Raw genomic sequence first — 19,033 nt, forward strand, 5'->3', positions numbered from 1 at the left:
CTTTGTCTCCCAAAGATTGACCCAAAGAAGGCAACTGGAGAGGCAGGTTAGCACAATGGCTAAGGCCTTTGTTTTTATGCAGATGTGGGTTGATCCTAGCTCATTCCTTACTAGCTATATGACATTGGGCATATTACCAATTCCCTAAGTTGTAGTTTTCCTATTTGAAAGAGGTATTAGCTTCATACTTCAAAATGTTCTTGTAAGGCTTAAAGTAAGTAATGTGTACAAAATGTGTTTGTCATCTAGTAGGTGCATGTAAGAGATCATGGAGCTGAGCCCAAATGAGATACTGGCAGGGCTAGTGCAAATCTGGTGGGGCTATTGATCGATTCTCAGTCCATATCTTGACATATCAGTAGCATTTGACACTTCCTCCTCCTTGACAAATTTAATTCACTCCAGTTATTGACAAACATAATAAGCTATACACAAAACATTAGTAACCCTAGCCCTAACCTGAACCCTATGTTGTGATACAAGTTTAATCGTCATCAACAAATATTTATTCAGCCCTCACACATTCCAAAATTCTTCCAGGTACTGTCTCAGAAACATACTTGGGTGGGCCCTAATTACTGTAACTTCAAAGTTCTGGTGTCCAGAAATTGTAAAACATAGTAAACAGAATTCTTTAGGAAATGTCTTAATTAACTTTATTACTACCCTTGGTGTATTTTATGGAATAATAATTTATTTGGTACTTTACAATCATTCATTATATAATTACATACTGAAGATATAGTGTGAGTTTTGTACTGTGCACTAAGGACTCCAAATTGAATGAAGCCAGTGGCCTGCCTTTGAGGGACTCATAGATTATTACAGAAGAACAAATAATTGGAACATGACATATTGTGACTGCCAACAAAAATATGGACAAGATACAGTGTTGGTACAAAGAAGGGTGTTCTTAGCTCTATTTAGTTGGGTCAAGTGAAACTTTCATAGATATGGAGATGATTGAACTTAATTTTGAAGGAAAATTAGGAGTTCAACAGGGCAAATTTGTTGGACAGGTTGGCAAAGCATGATAAAAATTTGAAAAATGATTTAAATTTGCAAAGAAACAGGTTATGGAAGTAACAAGTTGGCTTAAGGTACCTATACTAATTTGGCAGAAACGTAAGTGGTTCTGTAAAATGCCTAGGAGAGGTGAGCAGGGACCAGTTCATAATGAGTTGGATACTGTGCTAAAGAGATATGATCTTTTGAAAGACTTCATTTGTAGAATTGAGCTGTACCGGGGAAGACTTTATGGGAGACTTTGAAATAATATCAATTTACCTAGCCAAACCTAAAAGCTATCTTACTCCCAGATGACTTTCTGGAAATTTCATAAATTAAAAAATTATTATTGGATATGTATGTCTGCCTTGATTAGTTCATGATTTAATGAATCTTCCAAATGGGTAACTTTTGTGAGTAAAAGGTGGTGTTAGCTTGATGGGACATTGAAACAAGAGGAATAAACTAGGACTGACTCACACAAACCAGAACACATGACCAACCAGCCTTGATCCAATTAGGCTGATGGCCCAAGTGGAGAAATCAATATTCCTCCTTTCTGGGAGCTCTCATCCTGAATAAAGAAGAGTAGGTGTGAGGTGATGGAACATTCTGTGATTGTAAACTCCATATATGGGAATGAAGGTGGGGTGGACTTGGATTTACTGTCCATCCATGTGGGTTAAAATGAGAACTCAGAATGCTCATAGCATGGAAAAGCTCGTGTCTCATCTTGAAAAACTCTGTGATTTCTATCAAGAGATCACTGGATAAGGAAATTGTGCTGCCTATTTCTCTTGGGAAATCTGTAAGCATGAAGCTGTTTCTGGTTCTCATTATTCTTCAATTTGAGGTACCAACAGGTAACTTGTACAAATGTACCATGAAATCCTAGGAGCTACTATTGTCTGTAGGAGTGGGACGAGGGCCTTCAAGATTGTCGGTATCTTGACAATATCTTCAAAAGTACCCACTCTCCTTGAGTCTGTATCTTATAAGAAAGCATTTGGGGAGGTAAGAGGTAAGAAGACATCAGGGCTGTACTCTCAGAAGTCCTCTCCAAAGGTAGGCATGGACCCATCATCTAGAATTATCTTTATAAGTTAAACATAGTTTTCACTCAGGAACCTCACCATCTGTTTTTCTATTCAAACTCATTTTCAGCCTTTACAAGTAACAAGAACAGCACAATCTTTGGAAACATGTAGATGTGAGGGTAAAATATATCTTGATCACAGGTTGATTGTATGAACTGAACTAATCATTCCCTTTTAAAAAACTATTTATTTTAGGTGGGGAGGGGCAGAGGGAAAGGGAGAGAATCCTTAAAAAGACTCCCTACTCAATGTGGAGCCCAATATGGGGCTCCAGCCTAGGACCCTGAGATCATGACCTGAACTGAAACCAAGAGTTGGATGCTCACTTGAGTGAGCCATCCAGGCACCCCTAATCACTCACTTAAAAAAAAAGATTTTATTTATTTATTCATGAGAGACACACAGAGAGAGGCAGAGACATAGGCAGAAGGAGAAGCAAGCTCCCAGTGGGGAGCCTGATGTGGGACTTGATCCCAGGATCCTGAGCCAAAGGCAGATGCTCAACCACTGAGCAACCTAGGGGCTCCCTTAATTATTCCCTTTGAATCTGTTTTCTCATCTGTCAATTGAGTATAATGACCCAATTTCATGATTGAATTTCATGAGAGGAAATGTCTTTGTTTTCCCTCATTGTTTCATGAGCTTGTCCAAATTTGTGTATGGGGACACATAAAGAATTGGAAACAGGTGATTTAGGACTTCAATGCAATACTCCAAATAGGTGACAGTTTGGATCTCTAAGGAGATGGGTACATACAGAGTTGAGCTTGATCCCTGGGCGACATATTTATGTGAGATGTAAAGGAGGATGGAAAGAGAGAGAAAGAAAGAGAAAGAGAGGAGCCAGGAGGAGCATGGTCATGAAGACCTAGAAACTGAATAAGGGAAGTTCTCAGCAACATTTATTGCTGAGACCCATGAGGTCTTGGCAAAGGGAGATTTCTGCTGTTCATATCAGTGAGTGTGAAACAATTTCTGTCTTAAAAAGTCCTGTCTCTGGTACACTTTTAAAAGGTACCTTGGCTCTGAATAATGCCATGGTGACAAGTTGGTACTCTTTGGGGACACTGGACTAGGGTAAGGCTGAGGGAGTGCTGACTTAGGAGCATGGAATACAGAGTCAGATTTGCCAGAGTCCAGGGGCGGGACATAGTTTTGGTTGATAACCATGAATTGATCTCTCTTTGTTTTTGTCATGTAAGTTACAATGTTCTCAGACCCAACTGGGTATTGGCTAGGAGCCTGGGGTTTTGATATCCTTAATTTGGGATGATTTTCAAGGAGGAGGCTCTTAGTTTCTTCTTATCAGCATAAGATTCACTTTGGAATCACAGAAGGCTAAAGCTTTTGGGAAGCATATACTACTTCTATTCTGCCTCAGGAACTAATCTGTGTTCAATGTTGTTTTCTGTGCACAGATACAGCACGACCCAGAAAATGCTTTAGTAATATAACAGGCTACTGCCGGAAGAAATGTGAAATGGGGGAAATATATGAAATGGCATGTCTAAATGGGAAATTATGTTGTGTTAATGAAGACAAAAACAAAAAACACCAAAAAGCCCCAGAGTCACCTCTCCCTTTACCACAGCCTAAGGGGAAGATAGACTATGTCATTTTACCCACCATCACACTTCTCACAATCCAACTATAAATCAAGCACTTGCTTCACTGGTCTCCACTCTTCCTAAATCAAAAGTGCCACCTCCTTCAACAGCCTGGAACAAGGGATTCATCTACTTCTGTGAACTTGATTATCCACATAATAAAATTTTATGCTTTTCTCTGGATTTATTAATGTATTCACTCATTTTTAAACACTTTAACCATAAATGAATAGTTATCATGTTCCAAGCATTATACTGGTAGGATAATATACGGTAAGATGGGTGATACAGAGATGAAATGAACGTGTTGGTAGAGGTGGAAGTTAGCCCCTCCATTTTCTATGCAGTTTTGTAGTATTTCAAGTATAACTCTTCTTATAAATGAAGTTTCTTGTGTCTAAGCAGATCTGAATGTCTCAACTTTGTATGTGTAGGGTGAATAAGGGTTTTGCTAATAACCAAGAATTCATTAGAAGAAGGCAAGATATTAGAACATTTTCATAACATTATTGGCCAGTTCTTTTTTTTTTTTAATTTTTTATTTATTTGTGATAGTCACAGAGAGAGAGAGAGAATGAGGCAGAGACACAGGCAGAGGGAGAAGCAGGCTCCATGCACCGGGAGCCTGACGTGGGACTCGATCCAGGGTCTCCAGGATCGCGCCCTGGGCCAAAGGCAGGCGCCAAACCGCTGCGCCACCCAGGGATCCCTATTGGCCCGTTCTAATGGGCAGTGATGACACCTAGTAATAATTCCAATACAGGTTTCCCCTGCTATCCAAAAGTAGAGTGATTCTATGAGAACTTCCATAGGCCAAAATGGTGTAAAGAAGCAATTGCCATTAACTTATATGGAAAATTGTTTGAGTATTCCAGACCCAAAAAATAACTTCTCAGGCTTTTCTGATACCTTAGGATAGATCTTGCTAAGGGATGTGCAAAATAAATCAGGATAAAGCATAGATGCTCATAGACACAGTTCAAAGCTATGACAGCTTTGTGCTGAGATGCTGATTGTAGGTCCTGGGGAAGGAGCTTGGTGAGGCCACTCTCACTGCTCAGGATGCCTACTGCCTCTGTAATGGTTTGCTGCAAAACAAACTGAATCACTCATGTTTTGTCACCCTCTTTGATTTTTCTCACTTATTTTCCCCTATAATCCCTTTCACTATTTTTTTTTTTTTAATTTATGATAGTCACACAGAGAGAGAGAGAGAGGCAGAGACACAGGCAGAGGGAGAAGCAGGCTCCATGCACCGGGAGCCCGATGTGGGATTCGATCCTGGGTCTCCAGGATCGCGCCCTGGGCCAAAGGCAGGCGCCAAACCGCTGCGCCACCCAGGGATCCCTCTTTCACTATTTTTTATATTCCCCGTATGAGAGACTCCTAAATCTGGGAAACGAACAAGGGGTGGTGGAAGGGAAGGCGGGTGGGGGGATGGGGTGACTGGGTGAGGGGCACTGAGGGGGTCACCTGATGGGATGAGCACTGGGTGTTATACTATATGTTGGCAAATTGAACTCCAATAAAAAATATACATAAAAAAATAAACATTGAGTGCTATTTTTGTTTTTTCCTTTTTAAAAAAGATTTTATTTACTTATTCATGAAAAACACACAGAGAGAGGCAGGGACATAGGCAGAGGGAGAAGGAGGCTTCCTGCAGGGAGCCAGATGGGAGACTAGATCCCAGGAACCCAGGATCACGCTCAACCACTGAGCCACCAAGGTGTCCCTGCTTTTTGCCCATTTTATGCAAAAGACAATATCTTTTTCATATTTGCCATTAGTGGAAACAGGTACAATGTAGGTTTTTTGTAAAAGTGAAGTGGTGTAACTGCAAACTATAAAAAAGCAGAGGTTATCTGTACATCATTTGAAGCTTATTTAATGTTGTATGGTCCATTTCCTTTTTTTTAGCAGCAAACGGAACATTAAGTTGACACAAGTTTTAGGCAATATTACTCTTAGAACCTTTGAAAACATTACATATTCAATAATTTGCTTGCTAATAGTGTGAAATTTACAAGCTTTCAGTTGCAAGGTGAATGAAGTCTGAGGATCTAATGTGAAATGCAGTGACCATAGTTGAGAACACCGTATTGTATAATCGAAATGTGCTAGGACAGTAGAACTTAAATGTTTTCACACACAAAAAAGCCCTAAAACAAAACCAAAACCACCAGCTAAATATGGGAGGTGATGCATATGTTAATTAACTAGATGGGGCGGGAGTGCTTTTATGACATATGCATATATCAAAGCACCATGATGTACCCGCTAAATATCTTACAATTTGTAAGTCAATTATACTTCAATAAAACTGAAAATAAATAAATAAAAATATTGTGAAATTTAAAGCCCTATAAATGAGAGAGACATTTTTAAAATTTTTTTTATTTTTAAAGATTTTATTTATTTATTCATGAGAGACACAGAGAGAGAGAGAGAAAGAGAGAGAGGCAGAGGCAGAGGGAGAAGCAGGCTTCATGCAGGGAGCCTGATGTGGGACTCGGTCCCGAGACTCCAGGATCGCACCCTGGGCTGAAGGCGGCACTAAACCACCGAGCCACCGGTTCCTGAGAGAGACATATTTTAAGAAGCTCCTCAGGAGCTAGATAAAATCTTGTAAAGTCATGATGCTCTCCAGATGAATAGAACAGAGCATTTTGTTGTGCCATCCACTGATGTTACTTGGTTAAGGTATAGGTCATAAATAACTTTTGTGGAGCTAAAATTGGCTCATCTGAGTTGAAGAAATCAATGAGACTTATTCCTCCATGTGTAGCTCATCATCTTGTTTTACTGGGAGGACAGAGAGACAAATATTTAGATGGATTTGTTAACATTTTAAGAGGCTATAAAGACCTTCTTTTTAGTAGTTGTGGCTTTTGAGAATCCTGGAAAAGTATATAGGAAATAAGGACCAGACTAAATTGTAGAGTTAGAAATTATTTTGTTGATTTCACCATGAAAAACTAATGTATGACTATTTCACTCTAATTCTCAGTGGAGTTTTTCAAGAAGCCCACATTAGAAAGCCCTTTCTTTATTGCAGCACTTCATAAGCTCCTCTTTTTCAGTCTTCCATCACTATGGATCACCAAGGGCATTTTAAAGGAATGCCCATTTTGTCACTATGATATGAAGATAGGTCTTGCCCATTGTCTTTAATCTATATGTGTCCTCTACTCTGTATGAGTCCATTGATTAATTAGGTACAAGAATCTATTTGGCTTAGTTAGTATCAGAACAACCAGTGAAGTGTTGCCTGACTCAGGAAAGAGAAGTATAATGAAATAAACATAAATCAAGCCTTAGATTCTGCTTTGAATGGGCAGAACTAATCTTTGCTTTAACTTTTCCCTATTATGTATTTGTATCCACTTCATACTCATAGAAGAGTGTATGTGGTTAGTATTGTTAGGCACATGTATTTTTGCCCATTTTATTTTTATATAGGAAGTTAAATTGAAATCCTATATTTTTATTATGTACCTTTTTGGCACAGGCAGTATTATTGGTACCTTATTTTTCTTGGATCTGTTTTAGAACATTCTCCAAAATCTTATTCATAGAACATTTGAAAATTGCCAGAATGTTCCAGATACATTTTTTTTCAATTAAATCCTAGTAGCTGGGACCACCCATCTCTTTGGGGGTCTTGGATAATGCTCATGAAAGGTGCCAGAGATATTAGTCATTTCTTATACGTACTCACACCTTTTTAGAAAATTTGCTCAGCTTTTCTTTGGGAATCTATTTCAATGGGCCCCAGCAAGATGGAAAGAGAGTAGAGGGCCAGAAAATCTTATTATTTTGGCTACAAGTAATTGGGACCAGGGTGGATGGGACCAGATGTATAAGTAGAGATTGAACTTCTTTGGATTTCCAGGTTGGGTCCCCGTGTACTGATGAATAGGAAAAGATGGAGAAAAAGAGAGAAAGAGTGAGAAAAGGATGGCAAGAGGGAGGGAGAGAGGGAGAGGGAGAGAGAGGGAGAGGGAGAGGGAGAGAGAGATTTCTAGTTACTAGTTCTAGTCCCTTAAGCCTCATGTAATTACTAACATTTCTTATAATAGGTCCTCCTTTTCTGAAGTTGGTTTGAGTGGGCATGTTTCCTATGATCTCATATCTAAGACATGAAAATTGTAGGTAGGGCAAGTTTTTAGGCACAGAATTATAAATAGAGGGTTTGCTCATTTGTAATACTTAATTAGGAAAGACTAGGATAATGACAGTGACAGAAATTCAGATCCACTTCAACAACTAGTTGTATTTATTTTAAAAAAGATTTTATTTAATTTATTTAAGAGAGACAGTGAGAGTGAGAGAGTGCACAAACAGGGGGAGGGGTAGAGGAAAAGGGAGAAGCAGACTCCTTGCTAAGCAGGGAGCCCGATGGGGGGCTCAATCCCAGGACCCCAAGATAACAGTCTGAGCTGAAGGCAGACACTTAACCAACTGAGCCACCCAGCCTCCCCAACAACTAGTTTTAGAGATACTCAAGTACTGAAGGGAAGCCATGTTCAAAGCAACGTTAGATGATATTTTGTATTCATAGATAAGTTCTAATTTGGCTTCAATTACTCAATGGTCCTTGGGAATATGAGATACTCATTACCCTCGTTTGGTGCTTTCCAAAAAATACCCAATAAATATTATTAGAAAACACAAACTAGTGGAAAATAATTATAGGGGATAATAATTAAATTTTCATTAAATAACCCTTCCCAAATAGTGCATGTCAGAAAAGTATGAAAAGCCCAGATACCATTAAACAATATTTCCTGAGTCCAAGAATCAGGTCACGTAAGACTTAGGCACATGTAAAATCCCTATATTATGTCAAATGGAAGCACAGAAATGATAGGAGAGCTATTTTTAAGCATTTTTTTGGTATCTTTCAACCTGGTAAAAGTTGGAAGGTAATTATCTGTAACTTCTACAAATTAAAATGAATTACAATGTATAGAAAAAGTAAAATACAGTTAACCAGTTTGAAGTAGTAAAATATAATTTAGTAATGTATCTGTATTCTTTGGTTAAGAATAGTGGCATGACAAGCATTGCCATGCTGAGAAAGCTCCCTCTTTCCCCCAAAAAGCATATTTTAAGTAACATGCAACTACTGACTTGCAGACACACAGAATATCACTCAGTGTGCACAAAACCTATCTTTATTTTTAAAAGTTAATAAGTGTATGCAGTGAATATTGGACATTACCCAAATTAAAAACTTTGGAGATTCAAAGGGCACCATGAAGAAAGTCTAAAGGTAATCCACAAAATGGAAGAACATTTTTGCAAATCATATATCTGATAAGGGACTTGTATCTAGAGTATTTAAAGAACTATTGCAAGTCAATAATAAAAAGCTGACCTGTTAAAAAAGGACAGAAAATGGTCCTCATCTTTATGTACGTTAGGCCAGCAGGTAGTGTACATTGCAGTCTGCTGTTACCATTAGTGATTGTGGCTCTGTGGACTGGGACCTTAAAGATAGCCACAGTGGATTAAAATGGTGATAATAAAAAAAATGGCTGCTCTGGAGGCCAAAACTGTTATCAAATTGAATATGATTTTGGTGACTTCAATTTGCCACCTGACAAAATTGTAAAGGCACAGATCAAACTAGATAAGGGTTGGTTACCTTTAAAGATCTGTGTTCATCAGGGATATTGGCCTATGATTCTCCTTTTTGGTGGGGTCTTTGTCTGGTTTTGGAATTAAGGTGATGCCTCATAGAACGAGTTTCGAAGTACTCCATCTCTTTCTATCTTTCCAAACAGCTTTAGTAGAATAGGTATGGTTTCTTCTTTAAACGTTTGATAGAATTCCCCAGGGAAGCCATCTGGCCCTGGACTTTTGTGTCTTGGGAGGTTTTTGATGACTGCTCCAATTTCCTCCCTGGTTATCGGCCTGTTCAGATTTTCTATTTCTTCCTGTTCCAGGTTCGATAGTTTGTGGTTTTCCAGAAATGTGTCCATTTCTTCTAGATTGCCTAATTTATTGGCATATAGCTGCTCATAATAAGTTTTTAAAATCATTTGTATTTCCTTGGTATTGGTGGTGGTCTCTCCTTTTTCATTCATGATTTTATTAATTTGAGTCTGTTCTCTTTTGTTTTTAATAAGGCTGGCTAATGGTTTATCTATCTTATTAATTTTTTTTAATTTTTATTTATTTATGATAGTCACACACACAGAGAGAGAGAAGCAGAGACACAGGCAGAGGGAGAAGCAGGCTCCATGTACTGGGAGCCCGACTTGGGATTCGATCCCGGGTCTTCAGGATCACGACTTGGGCCAAAGGCAGGTGCCAAACCGCTGCGCCACCCAGGGATCCTTGTCTTATTAATTCTTTCAGAGAAGCAACTCCTGGTTTTGTTGATTTGTTCCACAGTTGTTCTGGTCTCTATTTCATTGAGTTCTGCCCGGATATTTATTAACTCTTTTCTTCTGCTGGGTGAACATTTTATTTGCTGTTCTTTCTCCAGTTCCTTTAGGTGCAAGGTTAGCTTTTATATTTGTGTTCTTTCCAGTTTTTTTATGGATGCTTGTATTTTGATGTATTTCCCTTTCAGGACTGCTTTTGCTGTATCCCAAAGATTTTGAACAGTTGTATCTTCATTCTCATTAGTTTCCATGAATCTTTTTAATTCTTCTCTAATTTCCTGGTTGACCCTTTAATCTTTTAGCAGATGGTCTTTTAACCTCCATGTGTTGAATTTCTTCCAAATTTCTTCTTGTGATTGAGTTCTAGTTTCAAAGCATTATGGTCTGAAAATATGCAGGGGATAATCTCAATCTTTTGGTATCAGTTAAGACCTGATGTGTGACCCAGTATGTGGTCTGTTCTGGAGAAAGTTCCATGTGCACTTGAGAAGAATGTGTATTCAGTTGCATTCAGATGCAAAGTTCAGTAAATATCTGTGAAATCCATCTGGTCCAGTGTATCATTTAAAGCTCTTGTTTCTTTGGAGATGTTGTGCTGAGAAGATCTGTCATTTTCAGAAAGCGCCATGTTGAAGTCTCCCAGTACAAGTGTATTATTATCTAAGTATGTCTTAACTTTGGTTATTAATTGATTGATACACTTGGCAGCTCCCCATTAAGGGCATAAATATTCATGATTGTTAGGTCTTCTTGTTGGATAGATCCTTTAAGTATGATATAGTGTCCCTCTTCATCTCTTACTACAGTCTTTGGGATAAACTTTAATTTATCTGATATGAGGATGACTACCCCTGCTTTCTTTTGAGGACCATTTAAATGGTAAATGGTTCTCCAACCTTTTATTTTCAGGCTGTAGGTGTCCTTAGGTCTAAAATGAGTCTCTTGTAGACAGCAAATAGATGGGTCTTGCTTTTTTATCCAGTCTGAAACCCTGCTTCTTTTGTTGGGATCATTAAGCCCATTCATGTTCAGAGTTACTATCGAAAGATATGAATTTAGTGTCATCATAATGCCTATTCAGTCCCTGTTTTTGTGGATTGTTTCCTTGGACTTCCTCTTTCTTTTACAGAGTCCCCCTTAATATTTCTTGCAGAGCTGGTTTGGTGGTCACATATTCTTTCAGTTTCTGCTTATCTTGGAAGCTCTTTATCTCTCCTTCTATTTGGTTACCTTTGAAGATAATGATAAAATTTATCTAACCATCTAACCATGTAACTTTAATGTATAGCAGGAGCATTGATCAAATCAAAGGTAAGACTCAAAGAAATAAATGAAGCTAAAACTAAGATCAGATCTCCAAGAAAACCTCACCCTGAAGTGACTGATGAGTATAAAAATGGTGTAAAAAAATCTGTTTTTATTAAAAACTTCCAAATGGATTCAACACTCACTGATATAAAAGAATGGTAAGAGATAAAGGTCAAATACTAAATATTCATATAGAAAGAACATTGCATAGAGTATTTAAGGGATCAATATATGCTATATTTGTTAGTATTGAGTCTAAGAGGTTTGTCGAGACCCCTGGCCAGAAGACAGGGACCTGATAATACTTTTCAAGGAGGAATACTTCAGAAGGAGAAGAAACAGAAGCAGCAGAAGAGAAGGGGATGTCTGGGCGGCTGGGTCGGTGAGGCATCTGTGTTTGGCTCTGATGTGATCTCAGGGTCCTCGGATTGAGCCTGCATTGGGCTCCCTACTCAGTGGCAAGTCTGCTTCTCCTTCTCCTTCTCCCTCTGTGATCTCTCTTGCTCTTGCTCTCTCTCAAATACGCAAATAAAATCTTTTAGAAAAAAGAAGAGGAAAAAGAAGGGGGAAGGAGAGGAGAAGGAAGATGTGGAGGAGATGGAGGAGAAAGAAGAGGAAAAGAAGAATAAGAAAGAAGGCAAAATGAAATGGAGGCTAAATGATATGCTAAACAAGAGCAAGAAGAAAACAAAAGTTAGCAGAAAATGCTGAAATGGATGTCCTAGCAGAAAAGATTGGATGCTTGCTGGAATTTTCAGGGAACTTAGATGGTCAGACCTGTAGAGAAGATCTGCACGTCTTTCTCTTAAATCATGGTGAAATAAAATGGATAGACTGTTAGAGGAATAAAAGAGGGAGTAATCCTATTTATTTCTTTATTTTAAAAGATTTTACTTATTTACTCATGAGAGACACAGAAAGAGAGAGAGGCAGAGACACACAGGCAGAGGGAGAAGCAGGCTCCATGCAGGGAGCCCAACGCAGGACCTGATCCTGGAACTTCAGGATCACACCCTGAGCCAAAGGCAGATGCTCAACCGCTGAGCCATGCAGGCATCCCAGAGTAATCCTCTTTAATTAAAGAGTGAAGAAAGCAAATAATGGTAACTTAAAGGAACAAAGAAGTGACCTGGGAAGTACAAAAGGAAGTCATGGAACAAGAAGCATTTTAAAAAGTCGTAAATCAACAGGAATCCCTAAACAAATGGAAGTCTAAAGGTCTCAGATTTAAAGGAAAAATAAAGGGAAATAAAGCTGCCTAGGATGGGTAAAGGAAAAGTTCAGTTTCAGGGCAAGAAAGTGAAATGTGATTGTGATTATAAAGGTGATAAAAATGGTGCAGCTGGACATGGAAAAAGAACAAGAGAAGAAACAGACAAGGAGAGCCTGCATTGAAACAACAGAAAACTGAAAATGGTGCTGGAGACAAATAGTTTAGGGAACAAATTGTATATTCATTTTAATTAGATTTTAAGTTGCTGTTGTCTTTGGAGGCTTCTAAAAAGGAAACTGAATTAGGTTCCTTTCAGTGTCACTTGTAAGAAAGGAAGACTTTTTTTGTTGTTTAATGTGTCTTTTTTGTTGTTGCTATCCAAATGAAGATTTTATTTTATTTATTTAATTAGAAAAAGATTTTATTTATTTTAGACAGAGAGCACAAGCAGGGGGAGCAGCAGAGGGAGAGGGAGAAGCAGGCTCCTCAAGGAGCCAGGAGCTCCATGTGGGGCTTGATCCTAGTACCCCAGGATCATGACCTGAACCAAAGGCAGATACTTAACAGACTGAGTGACCCAGGTGCCCCCAGATGAAGATTTTTAAAAAAATGTTCGGTTCTATTTGTGTTATTTTAGATGATTCAAGTATCAAAAGAAAGATTCTTTCACTAAATTGCTTTTATAATATGAGAATGTATTAGTACAAAGTAATAAAATATATATACTGTATGAAAAGCAAAAAAAAAATGGACAAAAGATCTGATAGATATTTCTCCAAAGATATGCAAATGACCAGTAAACAAATGAAATGAAATGTACAAAATCACTAGTTACCAGATTTATGCAAGTCAAAACCATAATGATATACCATTTCATACTCACTAGAATAGCCAGAGTCAGAAAGGCAGATAATAACAAGTTTTAGCATGGATGTAGAGAACTTGGAACCTGCATATCCTGCTGGTGGGGATATAAAATGGTGCAGCCATATTGGAAAACAATCTGACAGTTCCTCAAGTGTTAAACATAGATTTACTATATGGTCTGACAATTGCACTTCTAGTTATATATGCAAGAGAAATGAAAACATACCATCACACAAATACTTGTACACAAATGTTCATAACACTATTATTAATAATAAGTCGCCCAGGTCACATGCCTGCACCCTAGGAGCAACTTTGGAATGCACAGACTCATTCCTTCAACCCAAGTAAGAATCATATTGAATAAAGTGCTCAGAATCCAATAACCGGACAGTTGTCCATTACATTTTTGAGATAAGAATTCAGGAGCAGAGAACCTCTTCGTTTTTGTGGTTGGAACTAGAGTAGATTTTCAGGGACAGAAACAGAGTAATTGACCTAGGCTTAAAGATAACACTAGAAAGGGTACAAGTGTATTGTGAAGAGACACTGCGTTACAACCTGCAGTGCTTGCTTTTTCGAGGAAAACAAGGGAGACACTGCTGTTAGGTTACAAGTTCAAGGGGAAAAAATTGATATTTTTCTTAGGGCAATATCTCAGCTTCAGAGCCATCTAAACGCTGATCATACTACATTCCCAGGCATAGAGAAGACAGTCTCCTTTTCCTCTAAGAGAGGATTTAAGTGACAGTGAATTGGGGCATAAAACTGTAGCAAGGTCAGTGGGCTTGGGTGACTGTATTGAAGGAAGCAGTATCAGCACCATCTATAGTCAAATAAAGGAAGATTTATTTATTATTTCAATATTATTTCAAATTATTATTATTTATTTCAACAGACTTATTGTATACATCGAATGTAGGATCCTGCTGTCAGCTTGATGTTATTGTCAGGATCACTGAACTTCTTATCAACTCTATGTGTCACAACTGTTAAAACTGTTAAAACCACTCGTTCAATCCATGGCTTCCAGAATTCATTTAATAGACTTAAATCAGCAGCTGGTGTTGTGATAATGAGACAACGCAAGGACACATACTATCCTTCAGGAAACGACATTACTGTCACTCAGTTTCTTTTTTTTTTCTTTTTAAAAGATTTTATTTATTTATTCAAGAGAGAGAGAGAGAGAAGCAGAGACACAGGCAGAGGGAGAAGCAGGCTCCATGCAGGGAACCTGATGTGGGACTTGATCCCACGACTCCAGGATCACGTGTCCTGAGCCAAAGGCAGACGCTTAACCACTGAGCCACTCAGGCATACCTGTCACTCAGTTTCTTATGTCACTGTGGGATGTAACTAGGGAGTCATCTTCATTTCCACTACATCCAATGAATAATCAATTACTATAAATTATTATTATTATTTTAAAAATTGTACTTACTTATTCATGAGAGACATACAGAGAGAGGCAGAGACATAGGCAGAGGGAGAAGCAGGCTCCCTGCAGGAAGCCCAATGTGGAACTCAATCCTAGAACTCTGGGATCATGCCCTGAGTCAAAGGCAGATGCTCAACCACTGAGTCACCCAGGAGTCCCTCTTTAAAATAATTTTTATAATTTCCTTTGAATATATACCCAAAAGTGGGATTGCTAGATCATATTGTAGTTCTTTTTAAATTTGTTTCATTTTATTTTATTATTTTTATAATAATAAAAATAATATATATTTTATCAAGTTTATTCACTTATTTTTTAATTTGAATGTAGTTGACACATAATGTTACATTAGTTTCAAGTGTTCAACTTAGTGATCCATCAAGTTTATACATTATACTATGTTCATCACAAGTGTTGCTACCATCTGTCCCTATTTTTAATTTTTTGAGGAACCTTCCGTAGTAGTAGCCTTCTACACTGTTTTCCATAGTGGCTATGCCAAGTTGCCTCTCTACCAACAGTTACACAAGGGTTTCCTTTTTAACCATATCTTTGCTAGCACCTGATATCTCTTATCTTTTTGATGATAGCCATTCTAACAGGTGTAAAATGATATCTCATCATATCAAAGTTTTGCTTTGTATTTCCTGATGATTAGTGATGTTTAGCACCTTTTCTTGTACATGTTGGCCATTTGTATGTCCTTGGAAAAATGTGCATCCAGGGGCATCTGGTGGCTGAGTGGTTGAGTGTCTGCCTTTGGCTCAGGGTGATCCTGGGATCCAGGATCAAGTCCTGCATCTGGCTTCTTGTGGAGATCTTGCTTCTCCCTATGCCTATGTTTCTGCCTCCTCTGTCTTTCATGAGTAGATAAATAAAATCTTAAAAAAAAAAAAGAGAAAAATATGCATCTAGGTATTTTGCACATTTTAAAATTGGGTTGTTTGAATTTCTCCTATTGAGTTGTATGATTTCCTTATATATTTCGGATATTAAACAATTAGGGGAATACAGACATCATAACAATATGAATATGATCCAAAAACTGTTGAGTGTATTTGACCTTATGGTTTTTAAATGGGGCATTGGATTATTATCAGAGTTCAAGAAAAGACCATGAGTCCATCTGTCACAAGCAGATAAAATAAATGACAAAACCACTAACCATTAAGAATGCAATACACATTACTTATTAAGGAGACAAGTAAACAGACACCTTTCATACCTAACTACAGAAAAAAAAAAAAACTGGAAGGACATTCAGACTCAGAGAGTCATTATAGAAGATAAAGCATGATGGAATAGGTACATGTCAGAAGACTATCAGTAATTATACAAATTTTGATTTTAAGAATTTAAGAACTGGTGTATTGAATTCTCGAGTGTATTGATGGGTCCCAATGTACTTGGGATAATATAGTTTGAGCCAGTCTGTAATGAAATGAACAAAACTAGAATAATGCAATGAGATTTTAAGAAATCTGAATGAATTTAGTTAAAAATCTGTCCTTTTCCCCTACTATGTCATATTTCTTGGTGGTAAAACTTCACTTTTGGAATGATGGTGACATTTAATGATAAATTAATAAATTATAGAGATAATTGGCAAACTTTTATAAGTCAAAAATATTTTTAAAAGTTTGCTGATCTAGGAAAGACAGGACTAGAAGAATTTTTTTTCCTTTTTTTTTTTTTTTTTTTTTTTAAGGACTAGAAGAATCTTAACAGAGGTCAATATAAATGAAAAGTAAATGCCAGTTTTAAGCCACACAAAAATCTCATGGCAAGGCAGAGGATCTTATTGAGAAAAACCATATGAGAAACAAGTATGTAAAAGTTTCTGTGTATGATATTTTTTGTTTGTTTTCAGGTTGTGTTGTTTGATTTGGTTTATATATCATCAAAGTAATCATACTGTATATGTACTTATAATTAATTGAGAAAATCACATGGTCCCCATTTGCCTCCATTGTCTTCATATCATTGAGATTGTACTCATCTAAGAAAAGTGAGAAGGTTCATAACGTGATAATGAATTACTATATGCCAAAAATTTATGGGACGCTGCTAGAGCTGTGTATAGAAGGAAATTTATAGCTTTAAAATACTCATATTTGAAGTGAAGAAAGTCTTAAGAGAGATAAGCATCACCTAAAGTTAGAAAAAGAAGAGCATATTAAAACCAACAAAATAGAAATAATACATTATACATCTAAAACAGTGAATTTTATATCATGTGAAATTGTTTGAAAAAAAGTGGAAATAAAAACATTAATGAATATATTAAAGAAATGGAAACTAGACTAAAAATTAAAGAAAATTTGGTTTTTGTAAAGACTAATCAAAGGAATAAGTAAATAGTGAGACTTACAAAGAAAAAAGATATAAATAAACAATGTCAGAAATGAAAAAGGAGACATCACTACATATCTTATAGGCATTAAAAGGAAAAGGAAGGGGCAGCCCTGGTGGCGCAGCGGTTTAGTGCTGCCCGCAGCCCAGGGCGTGAACCTGAAGACCCCGATTGAGTCCTGTGTCGGGCTCCCTGCATGGAGCCCGCTTCTCCCTCTGCCTGTGTCTCTGCCTCTCTCTCTCTGAAAGAATAAATAAATCTTTAAAAAAAAAAAAAGGGAAAAGGAAGATATTACAATTTCTTTTAGGCTGACACGTTTAAAAACCTTAACAAAATGGGAGAAATGATGAAAGAAAAAATATGAGTTGAATAAGAAAATTGCAATTGTCCTTTAACTTTTAAAGAAATCTAACTTATAATTTTAAACTTTCCATAAGAAGTTGAATCTCAGTTGATTCTATTAAACACTCAATGAAGAAATAACATGAGAAGCTCTTAGATAAATAGGATAAAAGGGAATATGACCAAATTGATTTTGCATTTAATTTTAAAAATTGAACTAAATTTTTCTTAAAGAATAGTTTTAGATTTATAGAAAAGTTACAAAGATAGTACAGAGAGATTCTGTATACTCCTCAACCAGTTTCCCCTATTGTTAACATCTTATACACTATGATGCATTGACAAAGGCACCTCCAAGTATATTGCTATTAACTAAACTAAACTAAACTAAACTGTCTGTGACAGTTTCTCAGAAATTTCTTATTTTTGGTGAATTTGACAGATTTAAGGAGTATTGGTTGAATATTTTGCAGAATGCCATTCTGTTTGGCTTTTCTGATGATTTTCTCATTGTTAAACTGGGGTTATGGATTTTAGGGAGGAAGATAGCAAAGGTGACGTGCCATTCTCGTTACATAATTTCACATGTTCATGCTATCAACATGATTTCTCCATAGAATCTGATGCATGATTTAACAGGTTTATCCATTGTAAAGTTACCTTTTTGCTCCTTTCCATACTCTAGTATTAGAAGGCAAGTCACTAAGCGCAGCCCACATTGAATGGAGAGAGGCAAAGCCCCATGTCCTCGAGGAGGGAGTATCCACATAAATTACTTGGAGTTATTCTGTACAGAAAATTTGTCTTTTCTTACGAATTTATTTATTTAGTAATTTATTCAGGTCAGTATGGATTCATGGATATTTATTTCTATGTTGTATTATAATCCAATGCTATATTATTTTGTTGCTCAAGTTGTCCCATCTTTGGTCATTCAAAATTCATTCAGTGTGACTCCGGTGTCTCACTAACATGCCCCAGCCTTCTGATTTTTAAAGCACTTTCTTGCTTTCTGGTACTACAAGATGCTCTGAGCTTATCGTGTATATTTTTTGCCTCAATCCTAAAATAGGAGATAAGAGGTAATTAAGAAGAAAAGCAGAAAACAGGTAATTAAGAGAACACATGCCACAAATTTGTGTGGCGGGTGTCACATGGTGAAATGACATAAAAAACAAAACCAGAAAATGAGTGCGAAATGTATTTGGAAAGGAAAGCTTTCATGTTAGTCATATCTAGAGGGTATATCTTTAAGAATTAGATAGACTGTATACAAGGATTATCATTATGTCATCTTGCATATCAAGATAGCAATAATGTCTCATGTAATACTGCAATTGAAACCAATTCCTAAGTCCTTAACTTTTCCTCCAAATTCCAAAGTGCCCCAGTTGCCAAA

General features: G+C 37.1%; 1 protein-coding gene and 1 pseudogene across 1 annotated transcript; both read left to right on the forward strand.

Annotated features, from left to right (window-relative positions):
* Positions 1–1,704: 1,704 nt before the first annotated feature.
* DEFB128 (defensin beta 128) lies at positions 1,705–3,895 on the forward strand. Its single transcript, XM_072800447.1, has 2 exons — positions 1,705–1,871; positions 3,524–3,895. The coding sequence occupies exons 1-2, from the start codon at positions 1,709–1,711 to the stop codon at positions 3,757–3,759; spliced, it is 399 nt and encodes a 132-aa protein (XP_072656548.1). The 5' UTR covers positions 1,705–1,708; the 3' UTR covers positions 3,760–3,895.
* A 5,220-nt stretch (positions 3,896–9,115) lies between these two features.
* Positions 9,116–12,851, forward strand: LOC140618872 (lupus La protein-like; annotated as a pseudogene).
* Positions 12,852–19,033: the final 6,182 nt, after the last annotated feature.

Source organism: Canis lupus, chromosome 26, assembly GCF_048164855.1.
Source record: "Canis lupus baileyi chromosome 26, mCanLup2.hap1, whole genome shotgun sequence".
Taxonomy (NCBI): Eukaryota; Metazoa; Chordata; class Mammalia; order Carnivora; family Canidae; genus Canis; species Canis lupus.

Coding starts and splice junctions, on each gene's coding strand:
- DEFB128 (XM_072800447.1), top strand. CDS start 1,709: ATGCTCATAGCATGGAAAAGCTCGTGTCTCATCTTGAAAAACTCTGTG. Junction 1,872..3,523: donor TCAATTTGAGGTACCAACAG/GTAACTTGTACA, acceptor TTCTGTGCACAG/ATACAGCACGACCCAGAAAA.